General features: G+C 34.8%; 3 protein-coding genes across 6 annotated transcripts; 1 reads left to right on the forward strand and 2 right to left on the reverse strand.

Moving 5' to 3' along the window:
- Positions 1–54: 54 nt before the first annotated feature.
- Positions 55–2,718, reverse strand: LOC124641300 (dolichol-phosphate mannosyltransferase subunit 1). The gene is made up of 5 exons (XM_047179349.1): positions 2,558–2,718; positions 2,250–2,460; positions 1,730–1,920; positions 1,282–1,365; positions 55–635 (listed from the first exon to the last, which is right to left on the reverse strand). The coding sequence occupies exons 1-5, from the start codon at positions 2,683–2,685 to the stop codon at positions 500–502; spliced, it is 750 nt and encodes a 249-aa protein (XP_047035305.1). The 5' UTR covers positions 2,686–2,718; the 3' UTR covers positions 55–499.
- Positions 2,719–2,991: 273 nt separating this feature from the next.
- LOC124641302 (NF-kappa-B inhibitor-interacting Ras-like protein) lies at positions 2,992–7,351 on the forward strand. Of its 2 annotated transcripts, none has more exons than XM_047179351.1 (3): positions 2,992–3,611; positions 5,169–5,338; positions 6,698–7,351. In XM_047179351.1, exons 1-3 carry the CDS (start codon positions 3,389–3,391, stop codon positions 6,956–6,958), a joined length of 654 nt encoding a protein of 217 aa, XP_047035307.1. In that variant the 5' UTR covers positions 2,992–3,388; the 3' UTR covers positions 6,959–7,351. The 2 variants fall into 2 exon arrangements, with proteins under 2 accessions (XP_047035307.1, XP_047035308.1); XM_047179352.1 differs by having other exon boundaries at positions 2,999–3,599.
- A 6,104-nt stretch (positions 7,352–13,455) lies between these two features.
- Positions 13,456–19,754, reverse strand: LOC124641299. Of its 3 annotated transcripts, none has more exons than XM_047179345.1 (7): positions 19,390–19,742; positions 18,152–18,244; positions 16,919–17,110; positions 16,722–16,823; positions 16,000–16,221; positions 14,531–14,673; positions 13,456–13,692 (listed from the first exon to the last, which is right to left on the reverse strand). In XM_047179345.1, the coding sequence occupies exons 1-7, from the start codon at positions 19,457–19,459 to the stop codon at positions 13,555–13,557; spliced, it is 960 nt and encodes a 319-aa protein (XP_047035301.1). In that variant the 5' UTR covers positions 19,460–19,742; the 3' UTR covers positions 13,456–13,554. The 3 variants fall into 3 exon arrangements, with proteins under 3 accessions (XP_047035301.1, XP_047035302.1, XP_047035304.1); XM_047179348.1 differs by having other exon boundaries at positions 13,593–13,692; positions 14,531–14,567; positions 19,390–19,754; XM_047179346.1 differs by lacking the exon at positions 18,152–18,244.

Raw genomic sequence — 19,754 nt, forward strand, 5'->3', positions numbered from 1 at the left:
TACCATACGTTATGTTGATTTAAAAATAGATATAAATAATTTTAAAAATGGTTGTACTGTAAAAAAATTATATGTATTTACAAAAAAGCATTACATGTTCTTATTATTAACATTGAACAGACAGTATCCAGTCAAATAGTAGCTTGATTCTATGACAATAAATTATATAAGTAGGTATCTTGAACTGTAAGTGTTCTGAAACATTCAATATAGCCTTTTTACATATTACAGTCAACTTCAAAAAGAACCTTTTAACTAAAATCATTTTTGTTTTTTTTACACAGAAGCCTTCAGATAACTTTGCTACTCCGAAGTTAGCAGTTTGACGTCTCGCGCATGCGTGGTAGTATTTAATTCATATCTTTTAACTACTATGAAGTCACTTGCCGCAAATTTCGGACTAGCAAACCTATTTGAAGAGGCCTTTTTTTCATTTTTCTTTTACAAGATACTTAATAGGAGTTATATATGTAGTAATGGAATGTAGGAAATATCACTCTTATGTGGTAGCAAATAAGTACAGTAATGCTTTGGCAAACTGTATGATCTCCGAGCCTCCTAGCTTGGACTCGCCATAGACGCGGTCCACGAATGTGATTGGCACTTCTCCGATTGTGTAGTCTAGTTGTCTTGCTCTGAAAGAACAAATATATATTTAAATCTAAATATCTTATACACTAGTGGTTTTTAAACTTTCGCGATTTGTACACATATTCATTTATAGTTTATAAAGAATCGTAATTTAAACGCGTATTACAGTCCAATATTAAACGTCAGCTAAAGAAATAGATATCGTCATTATCCTCCTGCCCTCATCTCAATTTTATTGAGGTTTAGAGTATCGTTGGATCTCATCTGAACTACTTTGCACATCTGAATGGAATGTTTTTTTTTCAAATCAGCCCAGTAATTTTTGAGATTAGCATATTTAAGATACGTATAAACAAATCAGCAAGCTGAAGTGGCAGTGGGCTGGTCATATTAGCCGAAGAACCGATAACTGTTGGGGTAAACGAGTTCTAGAGTGGAGACCACGCCTCGGCAAACGTAGTGTAGGACGTCCTCAGGCACGGTGGAGTGATGACTTGCGCAAGACGGCTGGCAGGAGCTGGATGCGAGAAGCCGAAAATCGATCTCAGTGGCGTGCACTTGGAGAGGCCTATGTCCAGCAGTGGACTGCGATAGGCTGATGATGATGATGATGAACAAATTCTTCTGCTTTATAATATTAGTACACATAGATAAAATTTAAATTTATTAATAAAGAACTATTGATATTACCTTATAATCATTTCCATTTGGAATACATAGCCTTTTGACACGCAGCTGTCTATCAGTTTTTGTAGGACATCTTTCTTGTATAACCTGAAAAGAAAAAAATTATGAGAAATGTAAAAACATTTGCATATTGAACTAAGAATATGTATTCTTCTACATATATACTCTTAGAAGCCAGAAAGGTGGAACTAAGCAAGACCACATTCTATGCTGTCTTACTTACAAGTGTGATAACAGAGGGACTTCTAACAAATTGTTGGAAAGTTGTGACTACTTGTAATCAATGTAATGGTAAACAAGTCTGAGACATATTAGTCTTTATGGAGAAGTAATGTGTCTAATGTTATATACTATCAAAATAGTGTACTATGTGATTGAGAAAAGCATAGAATAAAATTCCATAATTGTGAAGGGTCACAGATGAATAAATTAACAAAGAAGATATTTATACCTAAAAGACCCAGTCAGGTCTGAAGCTCCAGGTCTCAGCAACATTTGCGTGACAAAGTTAGCTCCTCTAGATATCAGCTTCCGTTTGAAATCCCAGCCGTGTACGCCACCACCGTCCTTATACCGGGTACCAGAGACAACATCATAATCATGCTCTCGCTGCAGTTCTATGAACTTTGGAATGAATTTTGGCTGAAAATTCAATAATACATTATGTTAAAAGGCAATTGATAATTATGAATAAATATTTTTTGTTATTTTTTTTTTACCAAAGAGGTGAATCATAGTAAAAAATAACTCTTGTCATTGCCACACAGTATCTTAGACAAATAATTGTGACAGAGCTTGAAAGCGTGATTGTTAATACCGCAAACACTGCAGCAGCAATCAATTACTAAATAGTGAAAATTCAATACTTTCGTAGGGATTTATAAAAGGATTTATCTGTATAGGATTTTTTTAAGTTTGTTTAGCTGTAAACAAAGTGAGTACAACAGATTTCTAGCTGATTTCATACTTACGTGGTGACTCAAATCAGCATCCATAATAATAATGAAGTTGCCGGTCGCATGTTTGATACCGTGTATGTATGCAGTGCCTAAACCCAACTTTTTATCCCGAGGACGTAGCACTATTTTACCGGATCCGTATATCTTTTGCAGCTGTTTGGCAATGTCCAGTGTACCATCAGGACTTCCATCGTCTATAATGATCACTTCATAGTCGTATCCACTGCAAAAATAAGCCGGAATTAGCAAAAAAATACGAGTATCAAACACCGATAGGAGAACTAAGTGTTAGGTGGGAAATATATATGTTAAATAGTTACCTGCTATCTAAAAACTTGACTATAAGCCATATTATGATGGGTAAGTTTTCTCTTTCATTGTAAGTAGGCAACAAAATTGAATATTTATCACTTTTCGTGATTTCGGAATCTGAAACCGTGGCCGCCATGCTGTCAAATGTCAAGAGATGTCATCAATAATTGGAACGTCAAAACAAGGTTGCGTAAAAATAAATTACCTAATAAAAACACGAAATATAATTATTTATAGGCTACTCGTACATGCTAAGAATAATCAATAACACTGCAATGATCACTCCATACTGCGTTGATTGATAATTTTGCATTGTATTTAAACTTATTTACTTTATTACTCCAGTAATCAGTGGATCATGTGTGTACTTGAAAGGATATTTTTTAATTTTTCAATCTTTTCCTTTTGTTATATAAGAAGTTTTTATTTATTAATTTAGTTTTAAATAAAGAAAATATTCCATATTGTATGAACCATGACAGAGTATTAAGTCGTGAAAACCAGTTTTATGGGAAGAGTTTATTAAACAGTACAATAAACTGCTTAAAACGAAACGTGTACCATAACAAAAAAGTGTCATTATTGACAGTTAGGTGAAAGTATCTGTCAAAATATTGTCAACAAACCACAGCAGTAGACGTCGCTGCTGTAAAAAATACGATCATTTTTAAACTAAAAGTATACTTTGCATTAGTATTATAAACATAAATTAGATTTATATCATCTAAATAACATAAACGACTTTGTTGACATGCCATAGAACGTTCCACAGTATAATAACACCTTCGCAATGTTTCGAAAGTGAATTCCTATTCCTAACACAGTAAAATAACGTGAAAATGGGGAAAACAAGCAAAGTTGTCATCTGTGGAATGAAAGGGGTTGGCAAAACTGCTGTTTTAGAGCAACTTATATACGGAAATGTGAATTTAAAGTCTTGTTTTTACCCGACGATTGAAGATATCTATGTGGCAAATATAGAAACGGATAGAGGGACTAAAGAGAGAGTCTGTTTCTACGATACGGCGGGACTGGAGCCCCCGCTTACAGGCGAGTTCAAAGGTTTTGTCTAGTTTGATTTATTTTTGCTTCAGTGCTTGTACAGGCCGGCTGGCAGAGCTTGGAATTGGCATAAAGGTTGTTTAAAAAAGAATGCTTGTCTATTGTTTCTAAATTTGAATTATGTTCCATTTTTAGATTGAATATGTAAATAAATAAAAGAAGTTTTTAATTCTTTCAGTAATTAGGTACACCATAGTGTCCACCATATATTTAATAGTCAGGCATAACATATTGTCTTTAACTGGATTATTCTGCAAACAAGGTCAATTGGCTAATAAATGGATTGAACATTTTGCAACTCTGTTGGTGTTGTAACATACCCTCCATTTTGTAAATGCTATGATCAATGAAACCATAAAAGTTGATATTCTGACTGTATTCTTATTGGTATTCACTACTTATATTGAAAATCATGCTTTTCGAAATACGAATTAAAATACCTCAAAATTAACATTGCACAAGCCTTAACAAGCACAGCAAAATAAATTGCACTTAGTTATAAGAATTCACTTTTAATTTACTTTTACTTATGTATAAATTAGATGTAAGAAGCTAAACTTGGAAAACTCAGTTTGATGTCCATAACAAATTGGTTTAAATGGTAGTCAAAAATGTAAACTGAGGTTCATCATTATCTAGTGTTGGCTTCCAAGCTAACTAGACGGAGTGACTGCCTACCTGACCTCCTCAACCCAGTTACTTGGCCAACACAGTATACAAATTTATTTATTTACAAATTTTTGTACACACACATAATAAAGAAAGATGTCAGGAAAGAAAGAATTTACAAATGTAATGCTTATAAATATGTTTCCTAGCTCCCAAAGTCTTGATAAGAGGTCTCAGTTACAGTTACCATGTAAGTCACTGGGTGTATTTATTGGAACTCGCTGCCACCAGTAGATTCACCGGCTTCCTGTAGAAACCACTATGTGGACCCACATAAGTCAAAGTCAAAAACGTTTATTGAAACTAGGCTAGTTTTTAGCACTTTTTCACATCAAATTTAAGGACAGCACCCCCAAAATGCCCCCCCTTTCTCCACTTCCTAGTGTAAGAAGATCTTGATAAGTAGGTTTTTCCAATTGGACTAGTAGTTCCTGAGATAAAAGCATTCTAACTTGATTAGTAGGTTCTACCCTTATGTAGTGGTTAGTAGGTAGCTTCCACCCCAATGCACATTCACATGCATCAAAGGTCACTCCTTAAGGAGACTCCAAAAAAAGGTTAAGGTATAACCAGTACCAACATTGACATTTGACGACCTCTATGGCGCAATGGTCACCAAGCCGGACTGCCGAATCTGAGGTCCCGGGTTCGATTCCCGGTGCGGTCGACATTTGTGTGATGAGCATGCTTGTTGGCCGTGGTCTGGGTGTTACAATATGTATTTATAAATATGTATATATGTAGCTATATGTAGTTTATCAGTTGTGTTAGCACCCATAACACAAGTTAATTAATAACTTACCATGGGGCTAACCAACCGTGTGTGAAAAGATGTCCCGACATTATAACATTATTATAACATCATCTATCTAACCTCTTCACCCACAGGACCTCCTCAATCCCCCACGATGCAGCTGACAGCCAACCAAGTGCTCCAGCGACACTACCTGGGCTTCGCTGAAGGCTTCGTCATGGTGTACGACACCACCAGACCAGAGTCTTTAGACGTGCTCATGTATTTGAAGAAGGATATTGATAGAAATAAGGATAAAAAAGAGGTTTGTATTTTTTTAATAGATACTTTTTGATCAGGCTTTTTTGACGTGAAAAAAGTCGGACTCTCGCACGAACATTTTATTAGTGTCGAGTAAAAATGGTATTTAAAAAAATACGTTAGTAGTTTTAGAAGTTCTTAAGATTAGCGCGTCCAATAAACTCTTTGGTTTTATGTTAGTGTAGATTTTTTATCGCGGAAATAATATTTGAAATTATTCACGTTATGATGTCATATTCGATAAAAAATATGATGAAATCTTACAACAATTTACAACAATCAGGATTTTCCATTAGAAAATATGATAACTATCTACTAATCGATATTGTTCATCGTGTTTCTGATTACATCTTTCATACAGTTACAACGACAGTTCTCTTTTGGCGACTTGGAATTTCGGGCCATTGTTTGTGATGAGTATAGTTATCGGCACGGATAATGAGCTCTCGGCGGAAGAGTGGGGATCGCTTTGCGCACTGTACACTTATGGCATGCATAAACCAATAAATCACTTTAGCGCAGGTGAAGGTCAGGGCTCAATATGCTTGCCGATGATTATACTATGGTGATATAGACCTTGGAGGAGATGAAAAAAAATCCGGTTACATGAAAATTGAAACATAGAACTCGAGTGGTAACCGCTGGAGGCGGCTAGTTGTCTGTAATATTTTAAAGCTGATTTGTTTTTGGTTTGTACCCTGAAGGCTACGATACTACTGAACCTATTTGACTTTTTTCATTGTTGGGAAGCTACTCTATGGCCGATTGACATCGCCTACATTTTATCCGAGACTGGTGGGATCGGTCGAAAGATCGAGAAGTGTGGAAGCAAGATGGGGAGGCCTTTGCCCAGCAGCCTTTGGGACATTATGGGCTAAAAAAAAATAAAAAAAACGTTAAGCATTTTTCCCGGGAGGCGGCTGAAACCGCAGGGAACAGCTAGTTATACATAGCCAGAGTAATATTTTCTAATTGGGACTGACAGGTTCAATGTTGAAGCGTCCCCAGTGGCTCGTGACCGTGAACTCGGCACGCTAAAACTATACCAAATGCTTGTTTAACACGCGAAAATATTTGTTAAATATTCAAGTACATAATGTAGGTAGGTATGTATATGTGATCTTGTTATATTGTAGGTGAGAGTGCTGGGACCTAGAATGTCTGAAATATTAATTAAGTCGAGAAAAGAATAAGGTAATGCTTCAATGCACACCAATTTCAAATTGGATCAGTACTTTCAGAGATTAGCGCGTTCAAACAAACAGACAAACTCTTCAGCTTCATCTTTACATAAATTATATACTTCTAACTTCTAGGTATCTATAGTAAAAAATGTTAACTAAAGTCTCTTAATCATTCACAGGTAGTAATGCTGGTTATAGGCAACCGCACAGGTCCGGACGACGTCAACAGCTTAGAAAACACGTGCTCCAAAGCCTCAAACTGGTGCGCGCGGGAAAAGATCCGCCATTTTGAAGTCTCCGCCATGGACCGCCCCTCGTTGTACGAACCATTCATCTTCATGACATCAAGGCTCAACCCCGTACAAAATAAGACAGCGTTCCCACAACTTAGTACGTTAAGCAAGTTGACCCAAAAAAATAACAAAAGTGAAGCCATGTAACGGTACGTTTTTAGTCTATGCCCTTTCTGCTATCAACCGTGAAGGTTGGTAGTCTTGTCTGTGGTTCGAAGCGAGCTGTCAAAATTTTGGCGCGTAATTTAATGTGGTGCTTGTAGGTTTTTTGATCGCATTTTAATGGAGTAGTAGAATGTGCTTTATAAAAAAATATCGTAGAATATTTGAGAACGTAGGAGTTTACAATATTATCTATATTTATATCATCAACATTTTCATTATATATAAAAAAGAAAGGCGGTTGGTAACCTCTTTTAACATGTACACAATTCGCCAAAAAAATATTACATCTAAAATTAAATATCGTTTATTCATTTTCATACATACAAATTGCATTTTTAAATATTAAATATAAAAATAAATAACATTAAAAAATATATGATTATGGGTCACTTCCCACTGAAAGAGCAGCGGCCGGCAGCGGCCGGCAGCGGCCGTAAATGCAAGTGATTGAGCGCGAGCGCGGCGGGCCGCGCGGCGCCGCGCTGGGCCGCGCCGCGCCGCGCCGCGCTCTTACATTGTCCGTGCTCTTACGGCCGCTGCCGGCCGCTGCTCTTTCAGTGGGAATTGACCCTATAGCCTTAAAAGTTGTAAGACCAAAAACTTTCTTATAAAAGCTCTCTTTGTAAATCTATTTGGCTTTATATTATCGAGTTATGAATTTTGAAAAAAAAAATGCCTAATTTTGACAGCTTGCAAAAGAGAGTTTGGAATAATATAATGAAAATACTTCTTGAATATCAATAGTAAACTGTTTTATTTCTTGACAATGACAAATCTGTAAGTCTGACACCAGTCTAACCAAGGGGTATTGGGTTGCCCGGGTAACTGGGTTGGGGAGGTCAGACAGGGCAGTCGCTCCTTGTAAAGCACTGGGTACTCAGCTACACCCGGTTAGACTGGAAGCCAACCCCAACATAGTTGGAAAAAGGGCTCGGAGGATGAATGACAAATAAGTACTTCTCTCTTCCAATACCTATAAATATATGTAATAAACTATTAATATATGTATAGTGGTATATGTTACGATGTATTACAAATATTTTTGTAATGTTGCTATTCAAGAAGTATTTTTATTGGCTCATCATTTCATTGGATCTTATTTTATATGTTAGTTTATTATACTTACCTATATTTATTGATGAAAAAAAAAGAAATTTTACTCATGTACCTAAATATATTTAACTCAAAATATATTCAAACAATACCTAAAAGGTTACATAACGTCGTCTTAGAATGAAAGCCTCGGAAATGCATTTTTTCTCAATATTTTTTTATTGCATTTCTTGGAAGATAATCGTAAAAAATATCTAATACTATAGTTCGGCCATTCAGAGAATGCGTTCCTGACACGTCGCGATTGAACTGACGACGTAATAACATTCATTGATTATTGATATAATAATGTTGTTTTAATGCTCCTCAATTGTTAAAACGGTAAACAACCAGCAAAAATATTTTTATCGTAACTGCAACGCCATTGCAAAGTTACGTCGTCAGTTCAATCGCGACGTGTCAGGAACGCATTCTCTGAATGGCCGAACTATAATCCTTATCCTGAAATTTTATCTCTTGCACTTACGAGGTTTTCACTCTAAGGCATCGATAAGAAAAACTTAAAAATATTTAAAGCTATGTAATTTTTTAACTTTTATTAGTTCTTCGAGTTCTAAACAATATATACTGGATCAAACTGGATAAGCGATTGTCAAACATAGCCGGTTTATACCAGAATAAACCAGCGATAGCGAATAAGCAAGCATTTTGTTATACACACCGTAATGACCATTTTCAATCTTGTCCAGTAGCCACTTTGTTATACTTAGTTAATAATAGAAGAATTTAATGTACTTAACTTGCGTATTATAAGAAATCTCATTAGTTTTATAAAAGTGTAGTTTTTAGTTAGTTATTTATTATTTTATAATAGACAATTTAATATCGAGAATAGCCTATCTTGATTAAATTTAACTTGGGTGCAACTAATCTGGATCACTATAAAATGTTAATTTTACAAAAATATGCAAGTAAAATTAATAATTTCAAGACATTTTTTATATTATTTTAATGTTGACACAGTATCTGACCGAAATTCTTTGCACGCAAGTTTAGCCTTACATATTAGTTTTTATATGGCTCGGAAATATAAGTAAACTATGATTCTAGATCTCAAAAATATTAAATAGAGGCTTAGCTTCAATTTTTTAGCCCGAAAACAGCTCTATACTTTTTACAATAACAGTGATTTGCACCACTTAAAAATAACGATATCCAAACCAGCCGTATACTTGCCGCCCATTGGTCAAGTCGGTGATTTGACAACTGAAAATGGTTCGGTTATCGTCATAGTTAAATGGTACAACTCAACGTAAATTTAGCATTTTGCCCCTTTTATTAGAAATATTTAATTTTGTACTTAAAATCATGTTTTTCATCAAGAATTTCATGTCATTGGAATGAAAATTTAGATAGGGGGCATAGATTTCTTAAAAAATAAAATAAGAAAGATAGGCTAGGTACTTATTTAACTTTTTAGATATAAGCCGTCTTACCACAAAAACTTTTAAACGTCAGTTTAAGCCTTGTCTAAGAAAATGTCAGATTATGACGTTGACATATGGTTCATTTTGCAGCCACAATTTTTTTAGACAAGTGTAAAACAGACCGTTTAAGTTTTTGTAGTAAGACCAAAGAAGTTTAGTGCAATATATTAAAAATAAAATGTTGAGATCCTTTCAAACTACACTTTTTAAATTGACTATGATAATTGTCATCGCACTTTTTAATGTGTTTAATAACGGTTTATCCCATTATTCCATCTATCTTTTGATTTGCTTACGAGAGATAGGAATGTGACATTCCATCTCAACTAATGTCAATTTTTTTTCAAAAATCATCAAAATAATGATCCCCTCCCGCTGTGGGTTAGCAGCGGTGAGGGAGTGTCAGACTCTTACTGACTAAAAACCGTCGTGTTCCGTCGTAGGCCTTTTATGTACCAGCGCCGCGGTAACTCTTTCGAACAATCCCGCAGTCAAATTTTTATGTCCAGTTAGCAAAATCAAAGATAGATATCATATTGGAACGGCCGTATAACGATGATAGATTGTATCTGTTTTTGTGTATACTTTGTTAAATTCACATTATTTATTTGCATCTTCAAATTAAAAAAAAGTATTTTATAATGACATTTTATGCACTATTTTAATAAAATTGTTTTATGTAAATGTAAATAAATTATCAATTGAATCTCGAATGGCAACATTTAGGTATGTATACCTTTTTAGTGCAAAAATCGGCTATGTAGTTCTCTCTAATTAATAATAATTTTGTATTTTAAGTATTTTAAAGTGAATGCGACTGGTAGCGGAAAAATCAAAATATTAAAAAAAAATGATATTTTACCTAAGTTAACAGTAGATATGAGGTGTGATTTTGTCATTTGCGATAACAATACACCACGAAGTAATTTCTGATGACTTGATTTAAATCTGAAAGTTCTCTTTTTAATGTTAAATATATTAGTTTACCTACCTCTAGCTACGAGTCGTCGTATTCACCTTAGGGCTCATCTTTCAATAATCAGTTAATATGCACAATAAGTATTGCTTTTTATCAAAATGTTGCCAGCACTAATTAATATTTACTCGCTTTAATTCTTCGCTTTTACGCTTATGTTTGTATTATTAATGTCTAATGTAGAAAATAATTATTATTATGAAATTCTATGACATAAATAAAATTAAGAAATTGTGTATTTTTGCTTGTATTTAAATCAAAATATCTTCTGATTTAACTTTAAATAATATTTCCAAATATATGTTGTAAAAAATTTGTTTTAGTGTTTCGAATTTCATTGCGACTGTTGGTATTGCCAGATTTTTTACGAATGATGAATGAAATTAAACTCGAAATACAATAGGTACAATTTAATCTAATTAATGATTTCAAAATTATAAAAAGGCTTGCAGCAATAAATTAATCTAAAAAGTATATTTCAAAATCATAAAAATATGTACATAAAATGTAATGAACGACAAAAAAAATCGACATCAATATTTTACCTAATTCATTGTTAATAAATATAAATAGTTTTCCGTTAATTTGTGGTTTTATTTCACTGACGCTTCCACCAGCGGTTTCACAGTGAAATTACTTCCCATCGCGCTATGAGAGTGAAGGAATAGGGAGTGCACCTGTGTCTGCGCAAATGCTTGTGCACTATAATATGTCCTGCGCAGTTGGATAATCTCCTTGCATGAGCACAGCCGCCGTAGCCGATAATCGGCTAGGAGGACGTAATCGTTACTTCCCAAATACGGACAAAAAGACTCCTGCGATAAAGAGGGTTAACAATGAAAAAAAGAAACTATCTAGTTGTTCCCAGCACACGCCTTTAGCGTTATAATCCTTCAAAATAATATAGGTACCTACTTAGATAGATAGATATGCTTTATTAGGTACACCAATTTTACATCATCGTCAACATCTTAATCTAGTTAAAGTAGGTGACATACTGCCACACTCAGAGTCATTTAATGGTTACTTAAGTGGCTCCTTAGTATAGATTTAAAAAAGCTCACTCTCAGAGACAATTAATGATCCGTTACCATCCCTTAATGACAATTAAAGTTAAGTACAGCAAAACCTTTACTTAACTTTCTAATGATTGATTTTGACATTTATGTTTAAGGTTATAAAAGTAAATAAAATATTTTAAAGTCTCAGGAATAGAAGTGTTTTAACAATAAAGTAAATATGAATGATTTGCTTGACTTTATTGATTTTGTAGACTATACCAGAAGGTTTAGAGTAGTGGGGCCAAATAAGAAACCCAGGAGGAGTAACATTAGAAGTATATAGGAATATAAAAGGGTATTTTTCTATCAATGTTCAAGCAGTCACTGGGACAAACTTGGAATTTTATGATCTAGTAGCCCGGTGGCCTGGCAGTACCCATGATAGTAGTATTTATAACAGTAGTGCAAGTAAACAAAGACTGAATACTGGTGTGTTAAAAGGGATAATTTTAGGGGACAGCGGGTATGCAGTTAGCAATGTGCTACTGACACCGTTTTTATCACCAAATTCAACTGCACAAGAAAACTACAACAGAAGCCAAATAAAATATAATGTGGAATACTGTGGAAAGATGCTTTGGCATTTGGAAAAGAAGGTTTCCTTGTCTCCAACTTGGCATGGGCATTAAGATGGATACAGTTGTGGCTGTTATATGTGCTTGTGCGACACTGCATAATATTTCTTTACAGGTTGATGATTTGGTTCCAAAGAACTGGGAATCTCCTCATATTGAGAATGATGATGTTGTCCTGAGTGAAAGGCGTGAAAGCACAACCAACAGCAATGGATTTTTGGTTCGACAATCTATAGTTGATAGATTTTTCTCGTAATATAATTTTTAATAAATAAAAATCCATAAAATAAGAGGAATATTTTTTTAATTGAACAAGAGGCCAATTATGTAGTACAAAGTTTATTTGACTTCCTCGTTGATCTAGTGGTCGCAAGCGCGGCTGCTGTGCTCGAGGTCTCGGGTTCGATTCCCGGGTCGGGCCGAAATCGCTTTTTGGGTTTTCTTAAACTTTCACAAAGCAGCCCGTAGTCTGGAAGTTGGTGATTGATTCCTGATTGAACTCCTGTGTTATACTATCCCATGCTGCTTGTTTCTTGGCGACTGACTTGCCATCTGTTATTTAAGATTCCACGATTGGTCTCTTTTTAACTAATTCTGCTAACAAAGCTTTTTCGTCCGCCGTGAAATTAGCCACACGTTTGCGTGGGGCTCTCGTTCCTGAAGACTCCTAAAATGAAACAAGCACAAGTTAAATTCTTCAAATACATATGTGCAGCTACTCATGTACATAGAAACGAAACTTACCATGATAATATGTTAAGATAAAGCTATTTATTTCAGAGCTTATCACACTTTTCCACACACTTTTCTTTCCTGACGGTTAACGGAACAAGAATTTTAAACGTAACCTTGACACTGACAGTACAATATTGACAGTGATACCAGAAAAAAGTTTCCATGTACTTTATATCATTTACATGAAAATAGGTGTTTTTACGTAAAAACGATCCCGAAATTAACAAATTCTTATTTCTATTGTTGATATACAAGGTTTTAATGTATTTAAATAACAGTTTTTGCTACTTAATAATTTCACATTTTAAGGTGCGGCTACACCTTTCGTTTATCGATAAGCATTATCAAAGACAATTTGACGATACTCTGCCCTACGGATACTTAAAGCTGTCATTAACTAATGAACCCTTAAATTTCGTCTCTGGGATGTATCGTTCATTAACAGATTTAATGATAATTAGTTAAGGACTCATTAGGACTAATTTAAGTATCCATTCTGAGTGTGGCAGATAATGGCTCTTTATGCGAAAGTTTGTATGTATGGACGTATCTAAAATCCATACTAGTTTTTACGTGACAGATGAACCTGTCACGTAAAAACTAGTATGGATTTTGATGAAACTTGGCAGAAGTAGCAGTTAGAATAGGCTACTTTTTATCCGGAGGCGGGTAGTAGTTCCATAAGTGTTTTTTATTGTTTTGGTTTAGAACCAAAACCCAGTTCTCCTATGATACACGCGTAAGGTGATTCTTCTTTTTTCGGCGGTCGGGGAGGGCTGCCTTGCGTCTGTAAGTCCAGGTCGGCGTATAAAACGCTGCTATTCATTCCCTGTAATGAATAAAATATATAAGAATTAATATTAGTACTGTTCTTTATCAACTTTGTGCCCATAACCTAAAACATGTTTTCTACTTCCACACTCTTCTATCTGCCGTCATCTCAAAGTAAAATTCTTTCTAGCTATAACGACTTTCACACAATCCATCCATTGTTTCTTTGGTCGTCCTCTTCTACTATCCATTTATGTTAGTACACGCTAAATTCTGCTAATTTCATTTACCTAAGCGACATACGATTACCTACTATCCGACCAAGATTCAATCACACGACTCAATTATGATTGAAACGTATGTGGCATTACGCTCTTTATTCCTTTAAATAAAGTTTTTATCCTTTTTTGTGCTTCAATAATGAATCATATTATCTACAAATAATTTACCAAATGGCAAACCAATGGCATACCAATCAAATGTCAGTGGAATTCGATTGGTCTTATTTTAGTAGCAGAATGCCCGATAAGGTTAAAATTGCTATTGCGATTAGATTACTAGCTAATTATTACATTAGCAGAATCGGGCCCCTGTTCTCGTCAGACGATATAAGTATAGGTTCTCAGTCTGCTGGGTAGTAGGTACCCGGCTTTGTAATTTACAAAAATCTGTGTAGTCAAACAGCAGCTTTCGGAATTGTAGGGATAAGTAGGTATATATGTTTTATCTCACGAAAGTGGGCGAGCGGCATTTGTACAATGCACATGCATGCATTCGGTCTTTGTATGACTTGGTGACTCGGCCAAAGTATGAAAAGTACCAAAGGTACCAACTTGCAATAATAATGTCCATATACATATTATGAAAGAAACTTACTGCGTTATTTAAGTACTTACGTTAGTTTGGCCACCATTCCTTTTGTGCGAACATTTTCTATAAATAACAACGCTTATTAATATGAGTAATAAGACTATCAGTGCAACCGCAGCTATTATGTAAATATATATTTGTTGACTATCTTCCATATTTAACCAAGCTTCTGAAAAGAAAATTAAAAGATATTTACAAAATGATTTGTGATGAAACGATGTGATCGATAAGTATTACAATCAAATTTTTTGCCGATTTCTATTAAAGATTTTATTAAAAAGTTGAAAATTACTCTGTATAGTATTTTTATTTCGATAAAACTAAGACTTTTTCAAGTTTTTTCGTAACTAAAACTAAAATTAGAGACGTAGTTATAATTCATACAATGCGAAATTACGTTACGCCAGCTACGCCGTAACCTGTCTACGACGCGTAGCAAAGCGCGTAGCTTTTAATATTGTTTATGTATTTGGGAAAAATACTCGATGAAATAATTGGAAACCTTATTAGGGGAAAATTTACGTATTTCAGTAATTTATTTCAGTTAATCAATGTTATTTTGCATATTTAATTATAGGCAATATTTATGAATTCGATTTCCTTATTTGCGTCAATTTAATGGTACAATATTACCACATTATGATTCAACCAATCGAGTTGTTATTATGATATCAGTATATCACAAGTTAACAGCTTGATTGACTTTTAATTGTATAGCTAGTGGTTTCATTTCATGAAAAAGTAATTTAAACAACAGTGGGTACAAGACGAGCCCCGAAATGCTTTTGAACACATATGGCTTTATACTAATATAAGAGGAAACATTTTTTTGTTTGCGTTTTTGTACCTTAAAAACTCTGAAACTAGTGAACCTATTTGAAAAATCTTACACTGTTAGCAAGCTTCACTCTTCCTTAGTAACACAGGCTATGTTTTACTCCGGTACGGGCAGAAGTTCCCACAGGACGCATTTCTGGGCCGATTTGAAAAATTACAACTGTGTTAGATAGCCAATTTGTCAAGGAAGACAAGGCTGCCTTTTTACCCAGGGCCCCGATTCTCCTAAGTTAATAATGTCAAAATCGAATAGAAATTGAATCGCAACATGATCGCAATAGTAGTTTTAACCGTATCGGGCATTCTGCTACTAATATAAGACCAATCGTTTTCCAACGACATTCGATTGGTTTGCGATTGGTCTGTTATTTTGGTGATTTTGGTCTATACGGTAGTTTTCTCTTCAATCATATTGCAATCGTAAATCATTTGCAGACAAAATGATTCATTATTGAATGACAGAAAAGAATAAAAACGTTTATTTCAAATAAAAAATAGCGGATTGCCACATACGCTTCAATCGTAATTGAGTCGGGATTGGATCTCAGTCGAATGTGAATCGTATGTCGCTTAAGTAAAATTAGGAGAATCGGGCCCCAGGTGAACGAAGTAGTTACCGTGCGACGCGTAGTAAAAGCTAGTAAAAATACGTAGGTACCTTGATCATTATCATATCGGTAGTTCTCATCATAAACTAACAATGTTTTTTTTCTAACATATCTGGTGATTGTGACCTCGTCTCTCGTTCTTTGCACTTGGTATTGTATACAGCATAACACGACAGTACTGTTGTAATTCATGCTAAAAGTCCTCTTCGCCCATTTCGTTTTAAATGTTTGTATTTTGTTAGAAGTTATGTTTATCAAACCTATTCGAGTATCTGTAAAAAATGCATTGATTGGTGTAATGGGATATCGAGTCAAACAATGCTTGGCGCGCTCGGTCGGGTGGATAAGTGACCATCTTGTCATGACGAGTTCTTCCAAGTTTCGCGAGGCACGATAAATTGGTGGGTCCCGTCCAGGCTGTCATTTTAACTTCTTTGACAGTTATTACGGATAGTCAGAAGTCAGGGTATCGGGTTGCATGGGTAACTGGGTTGACATCAGATAGGCATTTGCTCCTTGTAAAACGCTGGTACTCGGCTTCATCGAGTTAGACTGGAAGCCGACCCCAACATAGTTGGGAAAAGGCTCGGAAGATGATGATAGGAGAATGAGAATCGCTTTTTTGTCTTTGGCAGAAGGGCAGACACGACAATGAGGTCTCGACTTTGTGACGTGGCATAGACGTTCTATCACAGATTACTATAATAGTTAAGTACTTCGGTTCTATGTAGGAGGCACGTACCGAGTATGGCTTCATAAAATCTCATCTTACCTAAAACGTTTTTGTTATTTTTTCCGATATATTGCCGACAGCTAAATATCACGTTTTGATCTAGAGAGAAATGTTGAATTTCAAAATCTTCAGATTGACTTACTGCAAAAAAAAATTGGTAGAATACATAGACTTTATTAGATAGGTATAGAAATGGCCAGTCTACCTTAGTGGTAGTGAAAGAGAATATTACTTACAATTAGTATTCTTTAATACCTGTATCCGAAATTTGATAATATCCCATAATTTATTAACACGGAACGGAATATTATAATTGGTAACACAATTAACTTCAGTATCATTATCGAAATTTTCCAAGTTCATTGTGAAATAAGTTTTTTTCAGACCGTACGGTTCACGTATCACGCCAATTACACCACCTGTAGCACCTGTAACCAAATAAATATTTCATCAAATATATACATATTTATAGGAACCGGAATTGTTAAATATTTTTTAAAAGACTGATCACATAGAACTTATGTAGTTTTTATTATAAACTAGCTGATCCCGCGAACTTCGTATCGTTCAAACCTTCCCTGGACTTCTACAAACATTTTAAAACCAAAATCAGCTCAATCGGCCCAGCCATTCTCGAGTTTTAATCAGAATAACGAACAACCATTAATTTATATTTATATAGATTAACTGAAATATAACAATAATTCACTATAACTAAGAATAATTAAAAAAGTTAACAACACAAAACAGCCGTTAATTCTCTAACATAAAATCAGCATAATTAATGTGAGAAATCAAGATACGCAAAAGGAACAGTCTTACAGTATTGTCGCCAACCACCTTTCTACTCGACGACCACGCAGCAAATGAAAGCGGACGCATTTTTTTTTTGGTATGGCATTTCGCAGTTCAGCCTAGGAGGCTGTTGACTGCTCAACCGGACAAGTTCTCTGTGGGTGCCTAGAGTTTAAGGCCTCCAGCCAGGGGCAAAAAAGCTTACAAACTAAGCGACTGCGCTAAGGGCACCCCCTGTGGGGTACGAGCCTCGGTTTAGGGCTACGCTGACTACAGCAAAGGGACAGGCTGCATCATATTTTATGTCGAAACTACCCACACAAAGTTTGGCTTTAATACATATTATTAAAACATGTTTCGGAGGTTACGTTAAACTGTAGGTCGCGGCTGTCATTTAACACCCTTGGCAGTCGTTACGGGTTGACAGAAGTCGGTAAGTCTGACACCAGTCTTACCAGGGGGTATTGGGTTGCCCGGGTAACTGGGTTGAGGATGTCAGATAGCCAGTCACTCCTTGTAAAACACTGGTACTCAGCTGAATCCGGTTAGACTGGAAGCCGACCTCAGCACAGTTGGGAAAAAGGGTCGGAGGAGGATGAAGTTTTTAGTTTGAGATATAAAGTACATATATGTATATTGCTCGAGATATTTAGAGTAGACATAAAATGTATTACCATTAATGTAGGTTTGAATCCATGTCTGATTTTTGTTTAAAAAATTATGGCACAGTAACGAAACTGTATCGCCTTCATAGCTTGTGATGTTTTCTGAAAAAAAATATACGTACTCGTAGCCAGGTAAAATACATAAAGGATATTTTTGCAAGCAGTGTGCAAAAAATGTGTGGTTCACAGTCATCGATATGAACATAAAATCTATCCAAACGAAAGGTGTTATACCTTTCGTTATCAATAACTCTTTTTTTTGTACTAAAACATCAACGTATCTTTAAAACTTGCTTAATTATAAGTGGTCAAAGTTTGCGCACTGGTTAAAAAATATCCCAGTATATAAGTCATTTTCGAGTGGCAAAATTGTTTCGTTATATAGTTCCATAAATTAATACCTAGAAATCCTACAACCTCATATAGTTCGGCCATTCAGAGAATGCGTTCCTGACACGTCGCGATTGAACTGACGACGTAACTACATTCATTGATTATTGATATAATAATGTTGTTTTAATGCTCCTCAATTGTTAAAACGGTAAACAACCAGCAAAAATATTTTTATCGTAACTGCAACGCCATTGCAAAGTTACGTCGTCAGTTCAATCGCGACGTGTCAGGAACGCATTCTCTGAATGGCCGAACTTATAATATCCTCAAATTCAATTGAATTATAATAAATATACCAAAAACGTACAAAAGGCTTTTCCCAATATCAGGGATAGGTATTGTATGTACAATTGTACATAATTGAACATATATCGGGTGTGTCGTATCTAATCACATTAAATTAAATACGTTAATATACTGCTCAATATATGTTGATTAGCACAAAAAAAAAATACCTACGCAAAAAATTTTTTTTCAAACAAAGTAAATACATAGTATAAAAATGTGCGAGAATTAGAACACCATAGAGTCAGTCATTACAAACAACGGAAACTCTCCCTTAAAAACTGACAGCTGTCAACTGGTCAAAACATTCGATACTCCTAACTTTATCTCTGCTTTACATACAACGAAAAATGACTCCTGTGGCCAAACCATTGAATGGATTAGGTTATTTTTTTTACATAAAAACGCCATAGAATATCATAAAGTATATGTGATAGGATTTTAATGTGATTAGGTACGACACGATATTTTAAGAGCAAAAGAGAACCAGCTGCTGTCGAAATTAAACATAGAATTTCAGTTTTAAAATGGTTTATAAGAAAAAAAAACAAAAGTAAAACGTTACTTACCACTATAAGAATAACCGATAAACAGATACAAATATAAACAAAAAACGTGTACACCAAAAACTGAATTCATTATAAAAAAAAAAACAATAGATTTTTCCCACTTTTAGGCACCGTCACAGTCGGTTAAAATTAGTTTTTATTTCAAATTTTTAACAACACTATAAAATATTTGATTAATTATATTATTTTAATAGAATATAAGTTGAAACTAAATGCATTTTTATCAATTTTCTTGTAATCTAAACAATATTACTTTGTTTAAGTTCACATTCTTTGGCTAATTATATTGTACGGAAAAATTAATAAAAACTGCGTACCCAACGAGAAACACTGGACAATATGGTCATGACCATGTTATTATTACT

Source organism: Helicoverpa zea, chromosome 22 (genome assembly GCF_022581195.2).
Source record: "Helicoverpa zea isolate HzStark_Cry1AcR chromosome 22, ilHelZeax1.1, whole genome shotgun sequence".
Taxonomy (NCBI): domain Eukaryota; kingdom Metazoa; phylum Arthropoda; class Insecta; order Lepidoptera; family Noctuidae; genus Helicoverpa; species Helicoverpa zea.

Excerpts from the sequence above, each read along its gene's own strand:
- LOC124641300 (XM_047179349.1), bottom strand. The coding sequence starts at position 2,685 with ATGGCGGCCACGGTTTCAGATTCCGAAATCACGAAAAGTGATAAATAT. Across the intron at positions 1,921-2,249 it reads ATGCTGATTTGAGTCACCAC|CCAAAATTCATTCCAAAGTT; the intron begins GTAAGTATGAAA and ends TTGAATTTTCAG. Across the intron at positions 1,366-1,729 it reads GACCTGACTGGGTCTTTTAG|GTTATACAAGAAAGATGTCC; the intron begins GTATAAATATCT and ends TTTTCTTTTCAG.
- LOC124641302 (XM_047179351.1), top strand. The coding sequence starts at position 3,389 with ATGGGGAAAACAAGCAAAGTTGTCATCTGTGGAATGAAAGGGGTTGGC. Across the intron at positions 3,612-5,168 it reads GCTTACAGGCGAGTTCAAAG|GACCTCCTCAATCCCCCACG; the intron begins GTTTTGTCTAGT and ends CTTCACCCACAG. Across the intron at positions 5,339-6,697 it reads GAAATAAGGATAAAAAAGAG|GTAGTAATGCTGGTTATAGG; the intron begins GTTTGTATTTTT and ends AATCATTCACAG.
- LOC124641299 (XM_047179345.1), bottom strand. The coding sequence starts at position 19,459 with ATGAATTCAGTTTTTGGTGTACACGTTTTTTGTTTATATTTGTATCTG. Across the intron at positions 16,824-16,918 it reads GGTATTAAAGAATACTAATT|TAAGTCAATCTGAAGATTTT; the intron begins GTAAGTAATATT and ends TTTTTTTTGCAG. Across the intron at positions 14,674-15,999 it reads CCGATATGATAATGATCAAG|AAGCTTGGTTAAATATGGAA; the intron begins GTACCTACGTAT and ends TTTTCTTTTCAG.